General features: G+C 50.4%; 1 protein-coding gene across 1 annotated transcript in view; it reads left to right on the top strand.

Moving 5' to 3' along the window:
* Positions 1–12,387: 12,387 nt before the first annotated feature.
* The window catches only part of LOC310916897 (heparan sulfate glucosamine 3-O-sulfotransferase 3A1-like), a gene marked incomplete at its 5' end in the record, with an annotated part of 31,305 nt that continues 22,960 nt past the window's right edge, over positions 12,388–20,732 (top strand). Inside the window, one exon of the mRNA XM_083874781.1 lies at positions 12,388–12,956. Coding sequence (XP_083730907.1) covers positions 12,388–12,956 — 569 coding nt within the window. The remainder of the gene's footprint in view (positions 12,957–20,732) is intronic.

Below are 20,732 nucleotides of genomic sequence, written 5' to 3'. Positions count from 1 at the left end.
GCTCTGAGTCTCACTGCCAGCTAGGTGCAAAGGCAGGAGCTGAAGAGACTCAGAGAAAAGGCAGGGTGTAGGATACAGGGGAAGAGCAGCTGGGGAGGAAGATGTTTTTGGCAAGGGGAAAAAGAGCAGAATCATGGCATTTTTTCCATGGTTATCTGAGGTTTTGTGTTTTTTTCAAATGGGAACTCCCTGTGAAACATGGGCACAACTCCTCCAGGATCTTTCCCAGTTGTGCCAATATCACTGGGGATGCTCTACCATTAGAATGATCCATTATTGATCTTCTAAACAAAACACAGCCTTGCCTCAAGCCTGGCTGGTGCACCAACCTTCCCTTCATGATGCTGATGCTGGAAAAGCAAAACACCATCAAACCCCTTAAATGGGAGGTTCCAAAGTCTTGACCCAAGGGTGAGGATCAGCTGCACAGCACCATCCAGAAAGAAAAATTACCTGCCATACCTCTAGACCCCAAAAAGGAAGTGGTTTCCTGATGCTGTGGGCCTGTCTGTTTTGTGCAGAGCTCAGACATCTGGCAGAAGCCTGAGGGGCCAGTGGTGGCCAGCTCTGTCCCCATTGCTGGCCAGTGAGCTGTGCTCATTGAAACACTGGCCATGATTCTCATGCAAATGCCCGGGCTGAGAGAACAGATGTGAAACGTTTGTTTCTCTTCTTGCTGGCTTGTAAAGAAATAATGCAACTGGAATGGGGTTAAAAAGGGGGCCAAGCAGGGTGTGGGGGAGAAAGTTTATAACAATGGCTCTCCCTTGGTGGCCCAAAGTGATGGAGTTTATGTCAGGCTGTGCCAAATTCCCATCTCTAAGTGAATTGGACCAGCCCAGTCAGGCTTTGAGGTAGGGGCAACACACAAATATTATAAATATAGGGAAGTGTAGAAGCTGTGTCATGTCCAGTGTGGAGGCATCAATCACCCCCTTCCCGTCCTCAGTTTATAAAGTGGTTTTTGATGGTGCTCAGGCAGTTTACGCCGGCTGTGTGGACGGGCTGGAAAAGCTGACTGCATGCTCCAAGTATGTTCGTGTCTGCTCTTGGGGAGCAGCAGTGATGAGGTGCCCTGGCAGGTTTTGTTGATCTTAGCAGTCAGAAAGGAGTAAAACCTATTGGAGCAAAGGGACAGGGAAGTGGAAAGCACAGCTGACCTGATGGCACGGGGTGCCCATCACCTCCCTCTCCACTGCATTGTTCAGTGCAGGGGATGGGGAAACCAGGATGGCAGGGGAAAAAATCCCAGAGTGACACAGTGTGTGATGATGCTCCGTCTTCTCTGAGACATTCTTCATCATGGCTCTGGAGCTGCAGTCACTGGGATGCCCATTCAGATATAAGTGTGTTTTAAATGAGTGTGAGGCCCTTTTTCTGGGAACATCCATGCAGAGAAACCCTTGAAGGAACAGAGCCCTCAGTGAGAACATGCCTGACGTGCAGCTGCTCAGAGCTTACACAGTACAGCCACGTGGGTGTCCCCCACAGCAAAACACACACCCACACCTCTGCCTGTGCTCCTGAGTGCACTGGAACACAAATATTTACACACAGACAGGAGCATCCCTTGGCAGCACACACATGGGATCCTGGGCTTCACTTTTCCCTTCTGTGTCTGTGTGGATCCCTGTGAGCTGAGACACAAGCTCAGACTGTGAAGGGGGACCTCAAAGCTGAGGTTTTCCCACCCTCAGTAGTGCCTGAGCCCTCCCACCATACTTCTGCAGGTGCCTCTGACAGCTCCCAGGAGGGAGAGAAGGGCTCCTGGGTAAATGTAGAGGGCAGGAAGGGAATAAAGAGAGTGGGAAGGGGAAGCCTGTGACTGGGGGTGGGGCAAAGAGGGCACTTCTAATTAGTGCATGGCAGATGCCAAGCCCCTGAATCACAGAATTCACAGGATGAACTAGGTTGGAACAGATCTTTGAGATCATCAAGTTCAAGCTATGACCTAACCTAACACCTCCTCATCAGCTAAACCACAGCACTCAGTGCCATGTCCAGTCTTTTCTTTAAACATGTCCAGGGAGGGTGACTCCAGCACCTCCCTGGGCAGATTCCAGTGCCCAACCACTCTTTCAGTGAAGAATTTTTTTCTGACAGCTTAACCTAAACTTCCCCTGGCGCAGCCCAAGACTGTGTCCTCTGGAGAGACACCTCTGGATAACAACAGGTCTGAGCTAACCTGTGCTCAGTCTCACAGACTGTGACTTCTGGCTAACAAAGTAAAGAATGGCCTCTATCTCTTTCTCTACAAGGCTTTTTAAGCATAAACTGTCCAATTATGAAATGACACCTAAATTATTTTTACTTTTAACCCAATAACCAAACACCCATGGTCTGCAATGAGGATTTTTTTATTCAGTTACAAAATACCACCCAGACCCATGAAGAGGAAGGACTGAACTACACCCTAAACCCTCCATCTTGCTTTATATATATTCCTATATTCTAAACCCTTAAACTCTAAATTTTCCACCGTGTGATATCACACACTTCTATTCAAACTACACACCCACAATCCCAGTGATGTTACTCTATTTTGGGAGCCTCTGGTCGAATGGAGTGTTTTCTTGGAGGTCAGCGCCTGTCAGCACAGAAAGTCTGAAATTCTCAATTCCCAGGGTTCCAACACTCTTCCCCCAGTGGAGGAGGTGACCACATCTCCCTGGGTTTGTCCAGCTGAGGCTGCTTGGGAGGACCTGTGCAACCTCCCCCCAGCTCCACTGCTTCCCTCATCCAAAGCCCAGCTGTGCTGAGGAGACACATCTGCTGGTGCCCCGTGCAGCACTAAAGATGATGTTTGGAAACAGCCGAGCTGAGCTGACTGCTGCTGGTGCAGCTCAGTAATTACACACCCAGTGCCGTGCTGAACATGCAAATCAGGCCTCAATGAACACAGCCAGGATGTTGTGTCCCTAAGCTGAGAAATGCTCAGTCCCAGGACTGCCTCCAGCACCTGGGACAAGCTGAAATTGGCTCACAGGATCACGAGTTGCACCTTGCTCTGTGTGGTTTAGTTTAAGTGTAGGTTAAGTATTGCTCTTTCAAGTGATGTTATTTTAAGTTCTGTTAAATTTGGGTCCTGTTACTTTTAAATTTTGATAAGTTTTATAAAGTTTATATGATATTAAGTCCATATCCTATTAATTTAAGGTTTTAGTGCACGTAAGTTTTATTAAGTTTGTATAATTTAAAAATTCTTTCATATAATTTAAAATGCTTTCTGCCAAAATTTGTTCATATTAAGTATTGTTTGATTTTAAAATTACCCTAAGTTTTGTTAAAATATCTTAACTAAAATGCTTAACTAACATGCTTATCTAACCTGCAAAATTTCTTAGAAATCTTATTTCTAAGGAAAAATAACCTAGATAACATAGAAATTAATCTTAATATTGACAGAATACTAAAATGTAACAACTCAGATGTAAATATAGTAAATGACTCGTATGCAGACCCATCCTGGTGGGGCTCACACACTCATTGGTGTGCAGGAGTCAATCCCCAGCAGATGGATGAGGACACACTGCCAAGCACACAGCAGGGCAGTTTTCCCCTCCCTGGGGTTTTTTAGGTGTGTTGAGCATGGCCCTTGCCACTGTTCAGCCGGGTTCAGCCTCAGTGAGTTCTCCAGGTGTGATTTCCCCTCTGCTGAAGCCCAAGCAGGGCAGACAGTGGCTTTTGGCCTTGCCCCACTGGGCTGTCTGAGGGTGGGGTGCACACAGGATCCAGCCCAAACCCTCAGGGTGATGCAAGAAGTCCAAATTTCCCATACAAGGCAGGGCTGTGCATCTCTTCTTCCCCCCTTCCAGCAAGAACTGTGCTGTGCTGCTGCTGCTTTGCTTCCTTTTAAAGTGCTCTGCTCAGCTCAGCAAAGCCCCTCAGCAGAGCTGTCACCAGCTCAGGGGGTGGAACAGAGGGAGCAGCAGTTCTGCAAAGAGGGGACACCCAGGGGTTTGCCAGCTCTGCTGCTGGGGGGGCATCACTGCCCCTCTCTCTGTGCTCACCCCACAGGGGCTTGGTGTTTGCTGGGGGTTTTCTGGGGTTTTGGGCTCCAGTTGTTTCCAGCTGTGGTTTCATCCTTCCTGAGGGGAGTGGGGTGTTCCAAAGGTATTGCAGGAGAAGAGCAAGGCTCTTTACATGTGTCTCCATGTTCAACCTCCACAGGTACCATTGCTGTAGAAAGGGCAAATTGTCCCTAAAACCTGCTGTGAAGGGTTTTACTCCCAGGCCCTCATCAGTGTGCCTCTGGCTGGTTTTTCCAGCCTTTTGGGAGGCTGACTGAGCCCTCAGTGCTCTCCAGGAATTGCCTGATACCCAGTTAAGCCCATTAAAACACTGCCCATAACCTCAGAGCTGCTTGGTTGAGCCCTCGCAGAGAGACAAGGCATTTTATGGGGGAGCAAAGTGAAGCTGGAAGTGGGCAGCTCTCACCCCCATGTAGGGCACACCTGGTCCCCAGTCCAGTTGTTGGCATCACTTTTTCCAGCTGGAGTGTCCATCCTGGACTGGGAAAACCTTACCAAGTATGTACATCTTCATCATAGCCAACCCTACTCCACAAAACACACCACTGTCCCCAGAAGCACATTTTTAACACAACCAAAACATTTTATCCACAGTTAGTAGCCAGCCTTCCCTGTGTGTTTAATGTAGAAACATAAATGCAGATTTAGGGTTTAATTTTCCCTGTATTGTTTCCATTGCCTGACTTGGTTTTTTTTCTATCTAATGGAGAATAATATTAAAAAGCACAAAAGGCCTGGAAGGTATTTATTGTTGTTCCAACCCATAGCCACTCTCAGCTGTACCAAACTCAGCACAAGGAAGCACGCAGCGCACAAATAAAACCAGACACAAACAAAGGTAATAAAAGAGACAAGTATCTGTTTCAAAAGCACTGGAAGAGCAGCAGGAGTGTAACTACTTCATGTTCCAGATAATATAGCTGTCTGGAGTGATCCTCAGGAAGCTATACCAGGGAGCAGTTTATAGGTTCCCCTTGGAGAGCTCGTGTAAATATTTGCCTGCAGCCGCTGAGGGCTGTTGGGAACATCCCAGGCTGCCAAGCCCAACAACAACCCCACAGCTTGGGGTGTCCAGAGGGCACCCTCAGCACCCTGTGGGCATGGATGTGGCACCACAGGCCATCTCAGGATGTGCTGATTTATTCCAGGATGTTGGAACCCTGGAGGCTGAAAATTTCAGGCTTTCTGTGTTAAAAGGCTCTGACCCTCCAGCAAGCATCACATTTGACTTAAGGCTGTGGAACAGCTCCTGAGATTGAGTGATGGCACTGGGGTTGTGGGTGTGTGGTTTGAACAGTATTGTGTGATCTCACAGGATGAAAAACTTAGATTTAAGATTTTAGTATACAGTAATATATGTGAGTCAAGATGGAGGATTTAGGGTGTTGTCTGTCCTTCTTCTTCACCTTCTTCTTTATGGGTTTGGGTGGTTTTCTGTAATTGGGTGAAAAAGGTCCCATTGCAGGCCTTGGATGGTCATTATTGGATCAGAAATATAAATAATACAGGTGTCACCTCGTTATTGGGTGATTATCACTTAAATAACCTTGGAAAGAGTTAGAGGTACTCCATTTTACTTCATTTCTCTACCTTGCTAGTTAGAGCTCACGGCTTGTGAGTCTGTAAAGAGATAAGAAATAATAACCAAGTGCAGAGACGAAACCCAAGTCCCATGTATTAATCCCAACCTTGGCAGAGAAAAAGAAGCCAGAACTGTAACACCAGGAGTGGGGTTTCCACAGATAAGAGCTGCTGATGCACAAGCACTGGGGTGTAACAGGGTGTTTCAGGTGTGAGGCTCCCCTGTGTGTGGCTTTGTGCTCAGCACAGTGTCCCCATCCCTGCTGCCTGTCCTGGCTCTCCAGCTGGTAATCCATTGTTTCCCACAGCCCAGGGAGGGGTGGATGTCATTCCAGACAACACAGGGTGCATTTCCCCATCCCATTTCCAAAACAGGAAATTGAGGTGTTTCCATTAGAGGTCCAGCAAGGCCTCCTTAGGCACAGAACCTGCTCAGAGTGCTCAGGGCAGCAGCAGAGCCATGAGGGCACTGGGAATAGGAGCTGCATCCCCATGGAGCATCAAGAGTCCAAGCAGATGAGACAGGTGATGGAGACCTGATCATCAACTCCAGTCCTGGTAGTTTTGTTGAAAATGTAAAAGCCAAGATGAATCACAGAATCACCAGGTTGGAAGAGACCGTCAAGTTCATCGAGTCCAACCCAGCCCCAACACCTCAACTAAACCCTGGCACCAAGTGCCACATCCAGTCTTGTTTAAACATATCCAGGAATGGTGACTCCACCACCTCCCCTGACAGACCATTCAAGTACTTTATCACTCTTTCTGTGAAAAACTTTTTCCTAATATCCAACCTGTATTTTCCTTGGTGCAGCCTGAGGCTGTGTCCTCTCCTTCTGTCAGTGCTGTCTGGAGAAAGAGACCAACCCCACCTGAGCACAGCCAGCTTTAAGGAAGAAGAGTTGGACTCAGATCCCACAGTGTGTTCTCCTTGACCTCTCAGTGTAGTTCTGAGCACAAGGACACCTCAGTGGATCACCCAGCTCCCATTCCCAGCAGCTCCAGATCTTCCCATGCAGTTGTTCTTCAGGCTTCCAACCCTTTGCAGCCAAGCAACTCCCAGCACTGCCTATGGAACCAGCTTGGAAAGTTCCTCACCTACTCCTGGGGTGCACAGGGGGACATTCATGGTGCAGAAAGCCTTTCCCAAGGGTGGGTGCTTGTTTGACTGTGGGATATGTTGAGCCAACTACCTTGTGTGTTTCAGCTGGGCTGAGGCGTCTCACAGATGTGGTGCCAGTCCCCTGAGGTCACTGCCTGCAGTAAGTGCCACTGCCTGAGGTCCATGGGCTGCTCTTCCTCTGGCCCTGCCTCTGACTGGGCACCAGTGTTGGGCTGGCTGCCCTGGAGAGGTCCCTGGTCACTCAGTGGGCTGCAGAAGGTCCCTGGTCACTCGGTGGGCTGCAGAAGGAGCTGGGCTGAGCAGGCACCAGCTGAGTATCACAGCCATGTACCAAGGCTGCCCTGCCTGGCTCTGCCACCTGCCAGCTTGTCCCACCATCACAGCAGCCTGAAGCAGTGATGGGCCACCAAAACCACAGCTGGGAACTGTGGCTTCAGTCAAGAGGGGAGAAGCAGCATCCTGCTGACCCACCAGGAGTCTGTAGCCCACTCCAGCCTTTGGGAAACACTACTGGCATGTCAGACTGAGCCATCAATGAGCTGACACCAGGCTGGGCCCTCCTGCATGGCAAAGACACCCCCTTGAATGAGAATCCCATCCCTCCCCCTTGGGAAGGGCAGGCCCAGGGGTCAGGACCACATTTACAGCAGCCAGGCACCGTGGCTGGCAGCATGGAGCTCCTGTCATGGCTCTGAGTCCAATTCATTCTCCTCCTCTTGCTGGTTCTTATTAATTCATGCTCCTGATCTGAGGCCTCCCAGATGTCCCCATGCCTTGTGCCAGCTCTGTCTAATCAAGCTGGCCCAATCCCAGCTGGGCAGGAGGTATCAGAAACAAGGTGTATTCACTCCGTGCCATGGCCAGGCATCAGGTACAGAGATCTGTGGCCTCCAGCCCCAGCCGAAGCAGGACTCACATTTCACCAGCTTTCTGCTCACAGCTCTGCTTGCTTTTGGGCACAGGCATTGGAAATTATACAGTCCAAGTAATTTTGTCAGGTTAAGAGAGTGCAGAGTGTAAATAGTCTCTCAAAACTTTTCTTTTTTCTTTTTTTGCCTGGTCTACATGGTATTTCCTGTGGATACTTTTGTCCTTCCAAAAAAAAAAAAAAAAAATTAAAAACCAAAGCAAAACTCCCATCCCTACATTTTTAGTGTCTCCAGCTCAATATTTCAAGACCTTTCAATACCTTTTCAATAGAACTATCAGGACTGGAGTTGATGATCAGATCTCCAACACCTCTCCATCACCTGTCTCATCTGCTTGGACTCTTGATGCTCCATGGGGATGCAGCTCCTATTCCCAGCGCCCTCATGGCTCTGCTGCTGCCCTGAGCACCCTGAGCAGGTTCTGTGCCTAAGGAGGCCTTGCTGGCCCCCTAATAAAAGACCACCTTTTTTTTTTTTTTTTTTTTTTTTTTTTTTTTTTTTTTTTTTTTTTTTTTTAAATAATTTAACAGCATTTGACTCTGCCAGGCTCTGGGCATCCACACATACTCTGCCCCAAAAATCTCAGTGGATTTAGAAGCCCTTTGGGAGGCAGTGAGTGCTGGGACAAGGGTGCTCCTGGCAGCACTGCCAGCCCAGGGCTGGGGACATGGCAGGGCACAGCGGCAGCTCATCCCTGCTCCCTCAGCCTGCTCCAGGGCACTTCCCATCAGCCTGCCCCTCCCCAGCACACCTCAGTGGCTCTTGAGAACAATGAGTGTTCCTACAATCCAAAGGCAAAAAGTCCTTGAACTTTCTGTCTGATTTCAAGGGGGGGAAAGCCCAGGAGATTATTGAGATCAATAGAGGATTTGGGCGGAACAGGAGCTGCCGCTGCCTCCTCCCTCTCCCCTGGCTCTCAGATCCTTGGCCACTGCTGGCCTGTCCCCATTAGCCATTGTTCCTATTCATTTTAGATGAAGGGGCTTTTGTTGTAGGAGCCGATGTGGGGTCACATCACCCCTCGGTTATCAATCTGTTTCACTCTGCTCTGTCCCATACTCCATCTCCCCAGTACAATGGGATGTTTTCTTCAGCAGCAGCTTCCTGACAGGCAGGGGTTCCCTTTCCCTTCAGACCTTATAATCACTTGTTAAGTTGTGCTAGCCTCGGGCTCCCGGTCCCTTTTCCACCATACTCCCAGTTTAACCCCTGATCCCATCTGTGCCACGGGTCACTGGGAAAGGGGAAAAAATACAACCAATGCCAGTGGGGCCAGCACGGGCTGTGCACTCACAAAACACCCGAGGTGAAGCCTTCCCCTTTCCCAGCTGTGTGAAAGCACCTGGGAATATCAGATGGTGGAAGCAAAGCCTTCAGCTCTTAGTTTTGCCAAGGGGGCAGAAGATTTTGGTTGCCCAGTTTCAGCTTCTGCAAACTCACATGCCAAAAGTCTCTCCAGGTAAGCAGGTCTGTTTCTTCAGTGCCCCCGTGAAGGACGTCCCAAATCAGCCCATGTGGAGCACAAAACCTTGCTCCTATTGCTGCTGCAGCTGAAAGGAGGATTTTGGCACCAGTGGAGCCCCACTCACCCTCAACACCCAAAATGAGCAGGGGAGCATTTCTGGGGGGAGGCAGGAGTGCAGCCAGCAATAAAACCGTAAATAGATAAAAGGAGAAAGGAAGGGAGCAAAGTCAGGAGCAAGTGCAAACAGGAGCACAGAGCAGAGCCTGCCAGCACCATCCCAGGGCTGAGCCCACGCCAGCAGCAAGGCTGGTGCCAGGAAACTGAGTCACAGCCATGGTGCACAGCCCTGGGGGTGGCCATGCTCCCCTCCACCCTGCCAGCACAAAGGGACAGTGTCCATGGGCCCAGCACGATGTGCAGAGCTGCCCTGGGCCTCCAGGGATCCAAACACCCCTGGCAGGCTTTGGGAGAACCACGCTGGCTCTGTGATGGGTGTGCTGAAAGGCTCTGAGATGGGCACACAGAAATTTAAAGGGGAAAGAAAGAGGCTGCACTGAAAATGTTAAGTCAGTTGTGCAATAAGAGACTGAGTAAAATGAAAAGCAACTTTTTCTCCAAGCTCTAAGTCGTTAAAAACCCCTTTAGCTATCCCTGAGAAGGGTTATTTTTGCAGCAGGGCTAAAATAGATAAGACGAGTTAAGTTCTCAGCACTTGGTGTCATGATGTCAACCACAAAATTTTTCTGGCTTTATAATGCAGCTTTCATCAAATGGTCTCTGTAGCAAGAAAAACTCATCCAAAAATAAGGTCCAAGCCAGTCTGCTGCTAATAAAGAATCTCAGATTTGCAGCTGTACTAACAGAGTCCACAGAAATACGGGTGAAACGATTTCCCTGTATTGCCCTTTCTAAAGCATTAAGACACCTTCCTTCTTGAAGAGCTGCTCCTGGCTGCAGAATTACTGGTGCCTTCAGCCCCAGGAGGCAGAAACCATGAGTCAGGGTCTGTAAAAATATCACAAGTTTGCCTTAAATATCGTAGAGCTCTTTTAAATATAGATATATTTAGCTTATTGCTTTCTAGACACCGAAACTTTTTATACGGGCTCTGGTCATATTTTCCCTAGTCAGCTAGTGACTCTTTAAAGGCAAGGTGAGATTCACACAAATATTTCCAGGAAAAAATGCTGCAAACATAAGTCTTGCAATACAATCCCAGCAGATATACTCTCTATGCTCTTTCACACTGATTTCACTTTTCTGTTTTGCTCCATTTGAAATGAGCTTTTTTTTTTTTTTTTTTTTTTTCAAACAAAAAGTGTAGCACTGATCTAAGTGTCTAGGAAAAAAAGCATCATAATGAGAATAATAAGAAGTCAAACCACTTTTGCCCTTCTGCAGGGCCCAGTCCAAAGCCCATTGATGTCAGCAAAGTCTTTTCATTGACTTCAATGAGCTGGATCAGAGGACAGATTTATAAAGGCATTTGGGTTCCTAATGATGTAAGTAGTTGCCTAGAGGTGTTGGGGGCCTAACCTGCTTAGAGCATTTTGTAAATCTACTTATATGTTGGAGCATTGAAATACCTGAAAAGCTACAGTATCCTAAAGTCACCAAACACACCCAGATCTAGTAGAGTAACCCATTGCAAATAGCATTTGTTATTAATTTTGCTCTGTTTACTATTTGGAAACACATTTTTATTAGCCAGCCAGCTCTGCAGATGTCTGATTATAACTCAACACAATTTTTCTCCCCTCTTTTCATTGCATAATTTGTGGATACACCAGTTTTATTTCCAAGTCGTCGAAGTTCAAGTCCTCAGCTAGCTCCACACCAAATAGAAGGGGGAAAAAAAAATAAAAATCTAAGTCAAGTGTTTCATGTGCAAGTTTGTTTGAAAATTCTGTAATCTATGACAAACATTTCAAATTAAGAGGGCATTCCCACAGGCAATGAAATAACGAAGCCCATCGAATGAGGCAGCCGAGCCATGAAGCTGAGAGCTATTTCCACATTTTATGTGCTCTCAAAGGAGAAGAGCAAATTCCAAGAGCAATACCGTGTTGTGTTTGTAGATATTTCATTTACCAACGGCGGGCCAGATCCTTCAGCCAGCCGAGGGGCAGCCTGTGCAAGTTAGAGGGGAAAAATTCTGATTTCGGGTGTTTCTGTGCTGTGTTCAGCTCAGTGGAACTGCTGCTTGTGACACTGTGAGTGTGTTCTACACCCCTGCCAGCGGCTCCGCTGGGCTTGAGGGGAGCTCCTCTTCCATGCAAAGGGATTTGTGTCTGGGTTATTGGGCATGTCAGGAATTTGATCTCAGGTCCGCAGGGATGCGGGGTGGTGAGTTCAAAAAACCTGAGTGGACGGACAGAGCGGTCAGACAGACACCAGGGGCTCATCTCACAGAACGTGCCGGACAGGAAAGTCCTGCGGAGTTCGGCTGCCAAAAGAGGCTGCCCGCGGGCTGCAGGATGTCCCACTGGGGCTGGAGAGCTCTCAGCACCCAGAGAAAAGCCAGAAAAGTGTTCCCAGATCTCCTCCCTACCCTACGGGATAGACTCAGGGCATCCCTGCAGCCTCCGCCACAGCTTCTGGGGCACCCCGGCACCTCCCGGCACAGCCTCCGGGGCATTCCTGCATCCGTCTGCCTCCGGAACAACCTCCTGGTCACCCACCCACGCATCCCCCGGGGGCTTCCCGCACCCCTCGAGCATCCCCGGGGTGTTCCCGCATCCCCCGAGCATCCCCGGGGTGTTCCCGCATCCCCCGAGCATCCCCGGGGTGTTCCCGCATCCCCCCGAGCATCCCCGCGCGCCCCGGCACATCCCGCGGCGCATCCCCGCATCCTCCGGGACCCCTTCCCGGACAGCCCGGCTCCCCCCGATAGGGCTCCCAGCGCCTTCCCGGCGGGGTCCGCCCGCTCCGGGGGCGGCTTTGCCCCCCGCCCCCGCCGCGCCATTGGCCCCGCCGCCGGCAGCGCTCCGCCCCGCGCCCGGTGATGCCTCGGCCGAAGTTTTCCGCGGCGGGTTCCGCACGTGGGAGCCCCGCGTCGAGCCCCGGCACCGCATCCCCGCCGAGCCCGGGGCGGCTCCGCGCTGCCCCCGAAGCCTCCCGCGCCGTGCCCCGCGGGGGACGCCCCGCTGATGCGGCGGCGCGCAGCCCCCCGGCCCCGCGGAGCGCAGCGCGGAGGGGCCGCGCCGGGGGGCGGCCGCGGAGCATGGCCAGGGCCCCCGGCCGCCCTCTCGGGGTAGCATGGCCGTGAGCGCGGCGGCCGCCCCCGCCGCCGAGCCGCTGCCCCGCAGCATCTTCAAGAAGTTCCTGGTGATGCTCTGCTCCCTCCTCATGTCCCTCTACGTCTTTTACTGCCTGGCCGACCGCTGCCAGACGCTGCCCGGACCCATCATCGCCGCCGGCGCCGCATCCGAGGAGGACGAGGGCGGCGGCGGGGAGTTCCTGGGCGGCTCTGCCGAGCTGCCCCCCTGGCAGGCGGCGGCGGCGCGGCGCAAGCGGCTCCTGCAGCGGCTCAAGCAGCGGCGGCGGCGGCAGGAGGCGGCGCCGGGCGCGGAGGTGCCGGCCGGGGGCGGCGGGAGCCGGGCCGGCGGCTCGGGCGGCGGGGGCGGCTCGGCGGGCACGGCCGGCACCCTGGCTCTGCTGCTGGGCGAGGGCACCAAGAGGCTGCCGCAGGCCATCATCATCGGCGTGAAGAAAGGGGGGACGCGGGCGCTGCTGGAGTTCCTGCGGGTGCACCCCGACGTGCGCGCCGTCGGCGCCGAGCCCCACTTCTTCGACCGTAACTACGAGCGGGGACTCGCCTGGTACAGGTACGGGACGGGCGGCGGGACGCAGCCGGGGATGGGGATGATGGGGATGGGGATGGAGCGGTGGCCGAGCCGCCAGTGCCCCCCGCTGGCCGCAGCTCCCGGCAGCCCCGTCCTCGCTCCCCAAACCACCCGGGGATCCTTTTCTCACCCGCCTCGCCAGCCCGCCAGCCCCTGCCTTCGTTCCTCCGTTCATCCAGCGCTCTTCCTTCTCCCCAGTCCCTCGCTCCACCCGTTCTTCCGTCCCTGCTCGCAAATCCTCCGGCCCTCTCTCCCTATTGCTGGGTCCCTCCCGTCCCCCGGCGCTGCCGGGTCCCCCCGCCGGCCCCGCTGCCGCCCGGGTGTCGCCTGCGGGGCGGGTGACACACACAAAGGGAGAAGCGGTGGGTGCCCCGCTGGCCTGAGGACTGAGGCAGAGCTCAACCCTGCCATGAGAAGCAGAGGCCCCCCAAATCTTCATACTCCCCCAGCTCTTTGCAAAACCTGTGGCTTGGCCGCTGACTCTCAGCAGAGCCGCCCCGCAGCCCCGGCTGCCTCCCCACGGCACCATCGCCTCCCGCAGCTCCCAGCCCGGCGCTGCAGCCGCTTTTCCCGTAGTCAGCGTGGACAAAACCCCCCGATTTCCTACGGAAATGTTTCAGCATCCCGGTAACGACTAACCAAAAATGTCACTTGCAGGAGCATACCCCACATGGTCACCTTGCCCAAGAAACACCACAAAAGGTTGATCGGGTGGTTCTTTCAATTAATTTATGTTTTGTTAAGCCAGAAAACGTTAAAGCCGAGAGGGTTCTCACTGAAGTTGTTCAGGTCTTTTTTTGTGGTGTGTTTTAAAGTTAGCAGAGGAACGTTTTTCGGGCAGATTCCTATGGGAGGGTGAGAGTGAAACTGCTGTCTCCTGTTTGTGGCTTTCTTGAATGAACAAGCAAACAGGAGAGGGTTTGGGGGACCCCTGGAGCTTGTTTTACTTTCACCTATTAGCAGACAGAAGAGGGTTTTGGCTCAGCTTGTGGTGACTGTATTGAAATGTGGAGTAGGGTAGTACTGACGGTCCGAGTGTTTGTGTAAAAGTCTTAACACGTGGAAGGGATGAGCTTCCCTGTGTATCTGCCAGTGTCAGAAACACGCTGGGTTTCTGCAGGCTGCAAACTGTGGGTTCTCTTGAGAAGGAAGATTTCCTTTTGTGTGGGCTGAAGCTGTCTACAAAATGATATTTTTAGTCTGCGCTTATCCAATTTCCACATGCTGACCCTGTAGCAGAAAGGAAACGTTAAAAATGAATCTGAAAAACCTCAAGAACTCTAATCAAGTCTTGACTTTGAAAAATAAACACGCGGCTGCGGGGTGGCACCTACTGAAATTTATGGTGGATATGCAGAAAAGCTCATTTATCAAAGATGCTCTCGGAGCTTTGAGGAGCAGATGGCAGTGGGATAGACCTGCTTCTGGAAGCAGTCCCTAAGCGAGGAGTGCAGACCTAGACAGAGGAGGAGCCACAGGCATTTAGGGCATAGTGCAGTCCTCGGTGTCAGGGATATAATTTTCCAGAGGTTTGGTCTTGATCTTGCAGCTCTTATTCCTCGGCCGTGCTGCCCCGTGCGCTGTTTGTGTAATCGCTCTGTTTTAGCAGTTGGCACATGAGCTCTCCTATTAATTGCTGCAGTTTGTTTACTCTGGTATTTGATGTACTGAGTCAAGTTTCAATTTTTTTTATTTCCTCTTCTTTTTTTTTTTTTTTTTTTTTTTTTTAATTTTTATTAGCCCTGTGGAGGCTGAGGTACAGTGAATTCTTTGTATGGGATTATTCCTTTGAGACCTAATCTTGCTGGCTTTGCTTGTGTGAGTAATCTTTGCTAACACACGGAGTCCCGGCGCGATGGCAGAGCTCACCAGCTACCAGCCCGCTACAAATACTCATTTAAAAAAAAAAAAAAAAACAAAAAAACAAAAAAACAACAAAAAAAAAACAACCCTACCTGTCTCTCTGCACGCTTTGTTGTAGTTCTTTGATGAGGGTTCAGTGCCGGGGAAATGGCCAGATGTTTGCCAGAGGTCCCCATTCCTTATCTTTGGCATCAGAGGCTTAGGTTTCATGCACGCTGCTGTTTCCCAGCAGTCAGACTAAACAGCGTCATTACAAGGTATAAACACTTGGGTTTGTTTTCAGCAGGAAGCCGGCACAGGCAGCCGGTGCCCTGGCCCGGGGAACAAAAAAAGCTGGTGGCTGTTGCAGAATTGAAGAGCCAGCCAGCCTTTGTAGCTGATGCTGCCGTCACTGGAGCACGGAGGTGGGGCTGTCACAGGGACAGGGTGACTGTGGGCTTTGGGGCATGAGGAGAACCCTGGTTCCCCCTGGAAACAAAAGAGCTGCTCTCCTGTGAGCATGGGGGGTCCAGCTGAGCTGTGGCTGCAGCAGTGGGGTGATGCTCCTGGAGCAACCACTCGGGTGTACCTGTGGAGCGCAGGCTTGGGGACACGCAGGTCACCTGCTGGGGTGGCACACAGTGCATGGGAACGTCATCCAGGAGATCAGATGGAGTAAGGGTGGAGCTGTTGCAGCCCCTGGATAAGGCACAGCTGTCCCTCTGAGAACGAGCTGACTTTGTAAAACCCGCCGGTGGGATTTAATTTGGTGAGTGTGACACCTCCGCCCGTGTGTGGGTTGAATGTCAAGGGGAGTTGTGTGCCCTTTTTCTGTTTTGGGTTCGAGTCCCCTCATGCAGCAGGGACAAAAGGAGGGAGGGGGCAGCCCACAATGCTCGCATTGACTTCAGAGCTGAGATTGCTGCTCCAGCCCTGAACAAGGCTATTGAGCTAACAGAGTTCAATAGCAGGTGAGCATGGGCTTTAATAGAGTTCAACTGCCAACCCCCACCCGAAAACGGCTGTACAGCCTGGGGAAAACTCCCAAGAACAGGGGCTGAGCCAGTCATGTAAAAAAAAAAAAAAAAAAAAAAAAAAAAAAAAGCCTGGATTAAAAGCAAATATCTGTTTGCGGGTGATACGGCGAATGTGGCTCTTTCCCTCTGATCTTTTGTTAGTCTCACACTGATTGAGCTGCCTGTTGGAATGCCATTATACTGTCAGTCACCTCAGGAACATTTATTTCATATGTTTTAATCTCCCTGCCTCTGCAGCACCAGTGCCACTCTCACTAGAGGGAAGCCAAGTTAATGTCATTGGATTACATCTGATCCAGGGGGAGATGAAAGATAATTCAAAGTTACTCCATCAGGTTGGGAGTTTAAATGTTGCTCCTCCTCGATGCTTCCAGAGCTGGGAAGTTCTGACTCCTAATTAATGTCCTCTTGGGATTTTTTTCCAAGTTTTTTTTTTGGGTGGTTTTTTTTTTTTTTTTTTGTTTTTTTTTTTTTGTTTTTTTTTTTTTTTTGTTTTTTTTTTTTTCTGGGTTTGTTTGTTGTTGTGGTGGTTCTTTGGTGTGGTTTTTTGTTTGTTTGTTTGTTTTATTTTGTTTTGTTTGTTTTTTGGTTTTTGGGGTTTTTTTTGCTTTTTTGTAATCTAGGCAACCACTGATATTTCTGAAGGGAGCAGAGAATATTTCAGATGCTGAGGAGGTCTGGGATGGAGGAAAAGGAGGATTGTTGGGAGGGGACATGCTCCCAGCAGCTGTGAGCAGCTGCATCCCACCTCGAGCTGTGTCCCATCCTCTGTGCCTCCAACCAGGGTAAAATCAGAGTCCTGGGGATGGAGGGGTCAGGCTGCTCCTGCAGCAGGGGGTGTGAGGGCTTTGCCATCCAGCAGAGCATTCAGTGAGTGAGTGAGTGAGTGAGTGGGAAGGTGGGAATGCTGGTGTGAGGGGCAGGAGTGTGTGGGTGATGTCAGGGAGACATCAGGACAGTGAATACAGTTTATAGAGGGTGGAGCAGGTCCGGGTGGCCTTCAGAAGGAGAGACTTTGTTGCAAACCCCCTGTGTGAGGGAGATGCTGTAGCAGTAGTTGCCCTGAACTGATCATCTCCCCACCTTTCTTCAGCCATCCCTGCTGCTTCTGCAAGAAACACCAGCTCTTTGACTGTGTTCAGGGTGTGCCCAACACAGAACGTGGCTTGTGTTATTAGACCTTGAGTTTAAACCACTTTGGGTTTTTTCCACTCCCTGCTGCATGTAGGAAGGTCTGGTTTAGCAGCACCTTCTCCTTGTCCTGGGAACATCTCGTCTCCCAAACACATTTGAATCACTAATAGCATCCAGCACAGCCTGCAGCAGTTTGTCTGGAAATTGCAGCCTTGGACAGCCACATGCTGAAGAGGATCAAGGTCCTTGTTTATTTATTAGCTGTGTAATCAAACACCTCCTGTACTGAGCTTGCAGGGCCAGGTACTGCATAAAAAGGGAGCAAAAGGTGGTCTTGGCCCCAAAGTGCAGCTAATTCACTGTAAACAGCAGGTGGAGATGGGCTGAGCCTGGCACAGGCAGTGGAGAGTGCCTGTGTTGGTTCCTGGGCAAGGAGTCCCTGCAGGTGGAGGATGAGGTGAGTCTGTGGGTGGCTGAAGAGACCTTTCTTTGCTGGGGAAAAGGACTTGGAAATGCTGGGGAAATGAGAGCTGGAGTCATTGAGTCTGTATGAGACAGTAACTGGTTCTGGTGCTCACATGTTTTGCCACTGCCTGGACTTGGATACTCCAAAGAATTTCAGGAGAGATGTGAAACAGTTTGGAAGTTGGCACCTGATGGTTGGGGAGATGCTGTGGTGTGCCTCAGTTTGCCCACGTGTAAAGGGGAAGTCACTGCCTGTTGCAGACAGGTAAAAAATGTTATAAAAGAAGGGTTTAAAATATGAAAGTAAGCATTGCTCTTCTAAATTAATAGCTAGGCTGTAATTTCTTCTAAGTGCAGTTAAGTAGTTTGCAAGTTCCCGTGCAAAAACAATCTTGGGTATGAAGAGTTGGTTAACACAACAACCTATTCTTGGGGAGAGAAACAAGTGCACCTGCATAAATATTGGATTAGATTAGTTCCATGAGAACCCACAAAGAAAAAATGTAAACAACCTGAATCTTAGCACGTACACACACATCACCTTCTGACCAATAAATGAAGTAGGAAGAAAACTACCAGCCAATTGGTATTGAACTTGAGGTCCGTGAGAACTGGATAAAGTAAGTGATGTGGATAAAGAATTGGCTTTTCCTGAATGAAGAAAATGGAGTCCTGGCTGTCTTATTACAACAAGTGCCCTGTGCTGCAGGGATGGAACCAGTGGGGCTGTGGTGTGACACCTCTCTCCAGCACAAACACGAGGAATTATATGGAGTCTGATGGGTTAAATAACACCCAAAGCAGGTGAACCCCACCAGAGCTGCTGGCAGAGCAGCTGTAGCCTTGACACAGCTTTGACTGGCTGTCCTCTTGCACCTGGATGGACTGTCCAGGGCTGGCACTGTACAGACACTCCTGATGAGATCTCCCTGCAGAGAACTGGGGCTGGGCTATTTCCCCTCTTACTCCTTAAATGGACCCCAAAGGGTTATTATTTTTTGATGGATTTTTCATACCCCTTCTGCTTTCTGTTAATGGAGAAGTTCATATCCAGGGTTTGTGTCTGTTCCTGGTGATGGAGTGAGCTCCTGAGTTGACTATTAGGAGAACTCCACCACATTCCTATCAGAAAGCATCAAAATAAATATTTAAGATCTTACTGGAGTCTTCTTTCCAGATGCTGGGGTCTGCACAGGGGTAAACTGGGGAGGTTCAGAAGTCTATAGATCCCATCCTCCTCTTCAGTACTGCTTCACACCCCAATCCTGGAGAGAACAGCACCATTTTCCCCTCACCTTGTGGCTCTTGATGCTTGGAAAAATCTTGACTCAAGATGCTTGGAACTAGAGCTCCCCTGGCCCTGTCTGCTGGTGCTGAGCAATTGGGAAAATATGGCCTTGGCTGTCCAAGATGTTGTCAGTAAAATTCTCAGAGCCAGCTCTCATGGAGAGCAGCACAGAGCTGCAGCTGGCTGGGGACAGAGCTTGTTTATGGCAAAAATTGGGATAAACTTTAGAGAAGCAGCAGATTCACCTGCTTTAACCACTCTGGTTGGATTTTGTGAGCCTCCATCTATGCAGGGAGCCTGTCCTGCTGCCTTGGCTCTGCTGCCTTGGCTCTGCTTGCCTTCGGGGGGGGGCGCTCCTGGGGGGCATCCCATTGAGTCTGGGGTCCAGACCATCACCACCAGGATGTCTTTACCCCAGCCCAGCTTGGATTTCACCCTGACCTTTTGAAGTTTATAATAGGAGCAGTGAAGTCTGGGGAGGGGGAAGGGAGCTGGTACCTTTCCAAAGAGTTCAGAGCAAACAACCAGCGATCAGAAAACCTGGGAATAACCCCCCCATGAGCCCCCTGTGTGACACAGGCATTGAAACTCCTGAGCTGCTAATTATGCTTTTTTTTTTTTTTCCCCTGGAGAATTCTGAGGTAACCCAAACTGCTTTCACAGGGAAACAGCAGATGCTGGTGAGGGGCAGCAGGGGCGGGTGTTGTGGCCATAAATCTTTGCAAATTCTCATTACATGCAGGTATTATGGGAGAGAAGTGAATTAGGTCGCAGTTAAATTTGTGTTATTTGGTTTGGATACTGGGGTCTTACCTCATTACCAAGCCCCAAGTGGGGCAGTGAGGGTGTTCATGAAAAATCTGGGGTCATCCTAGGGATTGTGACAGTGGCTGGTGTTTCTGCCTTTCTCCCCCTCCCAGGAAATTCACTTTTTCATGCTTTGAGATGAGACACATTCAGCTCCAAACCTGAGCCCTGTGCCAGGAGCTGCGTGAGCAGGACGGTGCCCGCAGCAGCAGAGAGTATAAATAGAGTTGCTCGAGGAAGTGAATTATTCCTGGCATTTCTTCCATTGAATAATGTGATTCTGCAGGAGGAAATCTTTCAGCAGAAGAAATCGCTGGCTCCCTTCATGCGTGGCGAGACCATCCTTCTTCCTTCCTGGAAGTGAGGAGACTCGTTACGTGCTCCTTCTCTTGCAACACCATCTGTTGCAGGATATGAAGATCCCTGCTCAGACTCCCCCAGGCTGCTGGGTATGTCTCTGGTGGGAGATAGAGGAGAAATTCTCGTTGCTGCCCCAGGGGAGCTTTGGGAGCCTCCTGTGGTTATTTTCCCCGTGGCTGAGCAGCTATGCCCAAGTGTTGTGTAAGAAAATCTCACCAGGGCAATTCCAGGTGTCTGGGGACTTTTCCTGCACCAAACTCCTGCAGCTTCAGTGGGATCCTGCCTGGCTCCCAACTCTACCCTTTGACTCTGGTTCCTGAGCACAGCTGGTGGCTGCAAGCTGGGACATTAACAGTTGGATCATTTCTTTCCACAACCACCCTTCTCACGTCAGCCCCTGGGGAGAGATGTTCAGGTTCAAGTGCAACATCATGATGGGAAGTTGGCTATTTATTGATTTAATAATTTATTTCTCTCTCCATTGGGGTCTTTTTTTGTTAAAATTTTGTAAAAAGCCATTCTGATTTGTTCTGCCATTGCCTGTTGGAAGAGGGCTCCCTCCCATAAACCAAACTGTCTGGGGAAGCCTTTTATGGAAAATCACCAGATCAAGAGTTTTGCCTTCTGTGTTTTTCCATGTGTGGCTCTGTGTGTTTGTATCTGCAGCTTTCAGCTCTCAGTGTTGCCATTACCATTTCACTTCTGCCTTCATGGTTTTGTGTTGTGAGCATCTTTTGACATTACTTAAATAACTTTTGCACAGTCTGAACTGGACTGTTTGGGAAGCCTAATTATGGGGAGAAATCCCAAGCACTGGCTCAGTAG

The sequence above is a fragment of the Zosterops lateralis genome (genome assembly GCF_965231275.1).
Source record: "Zosterops lateralis genome assembly, chromosome: 18".
Taxonomy (NCBI): Eukaryota; Metazoa; Chordata; class Aves; order Passeriformes; family Zosteropidae; genus Zosterops; species Zosterops lateralis.
Note: the sequence above shows the minus strand (reverse complement) of the source record. Positions and strands in the feature narration are given on the sequence as shown.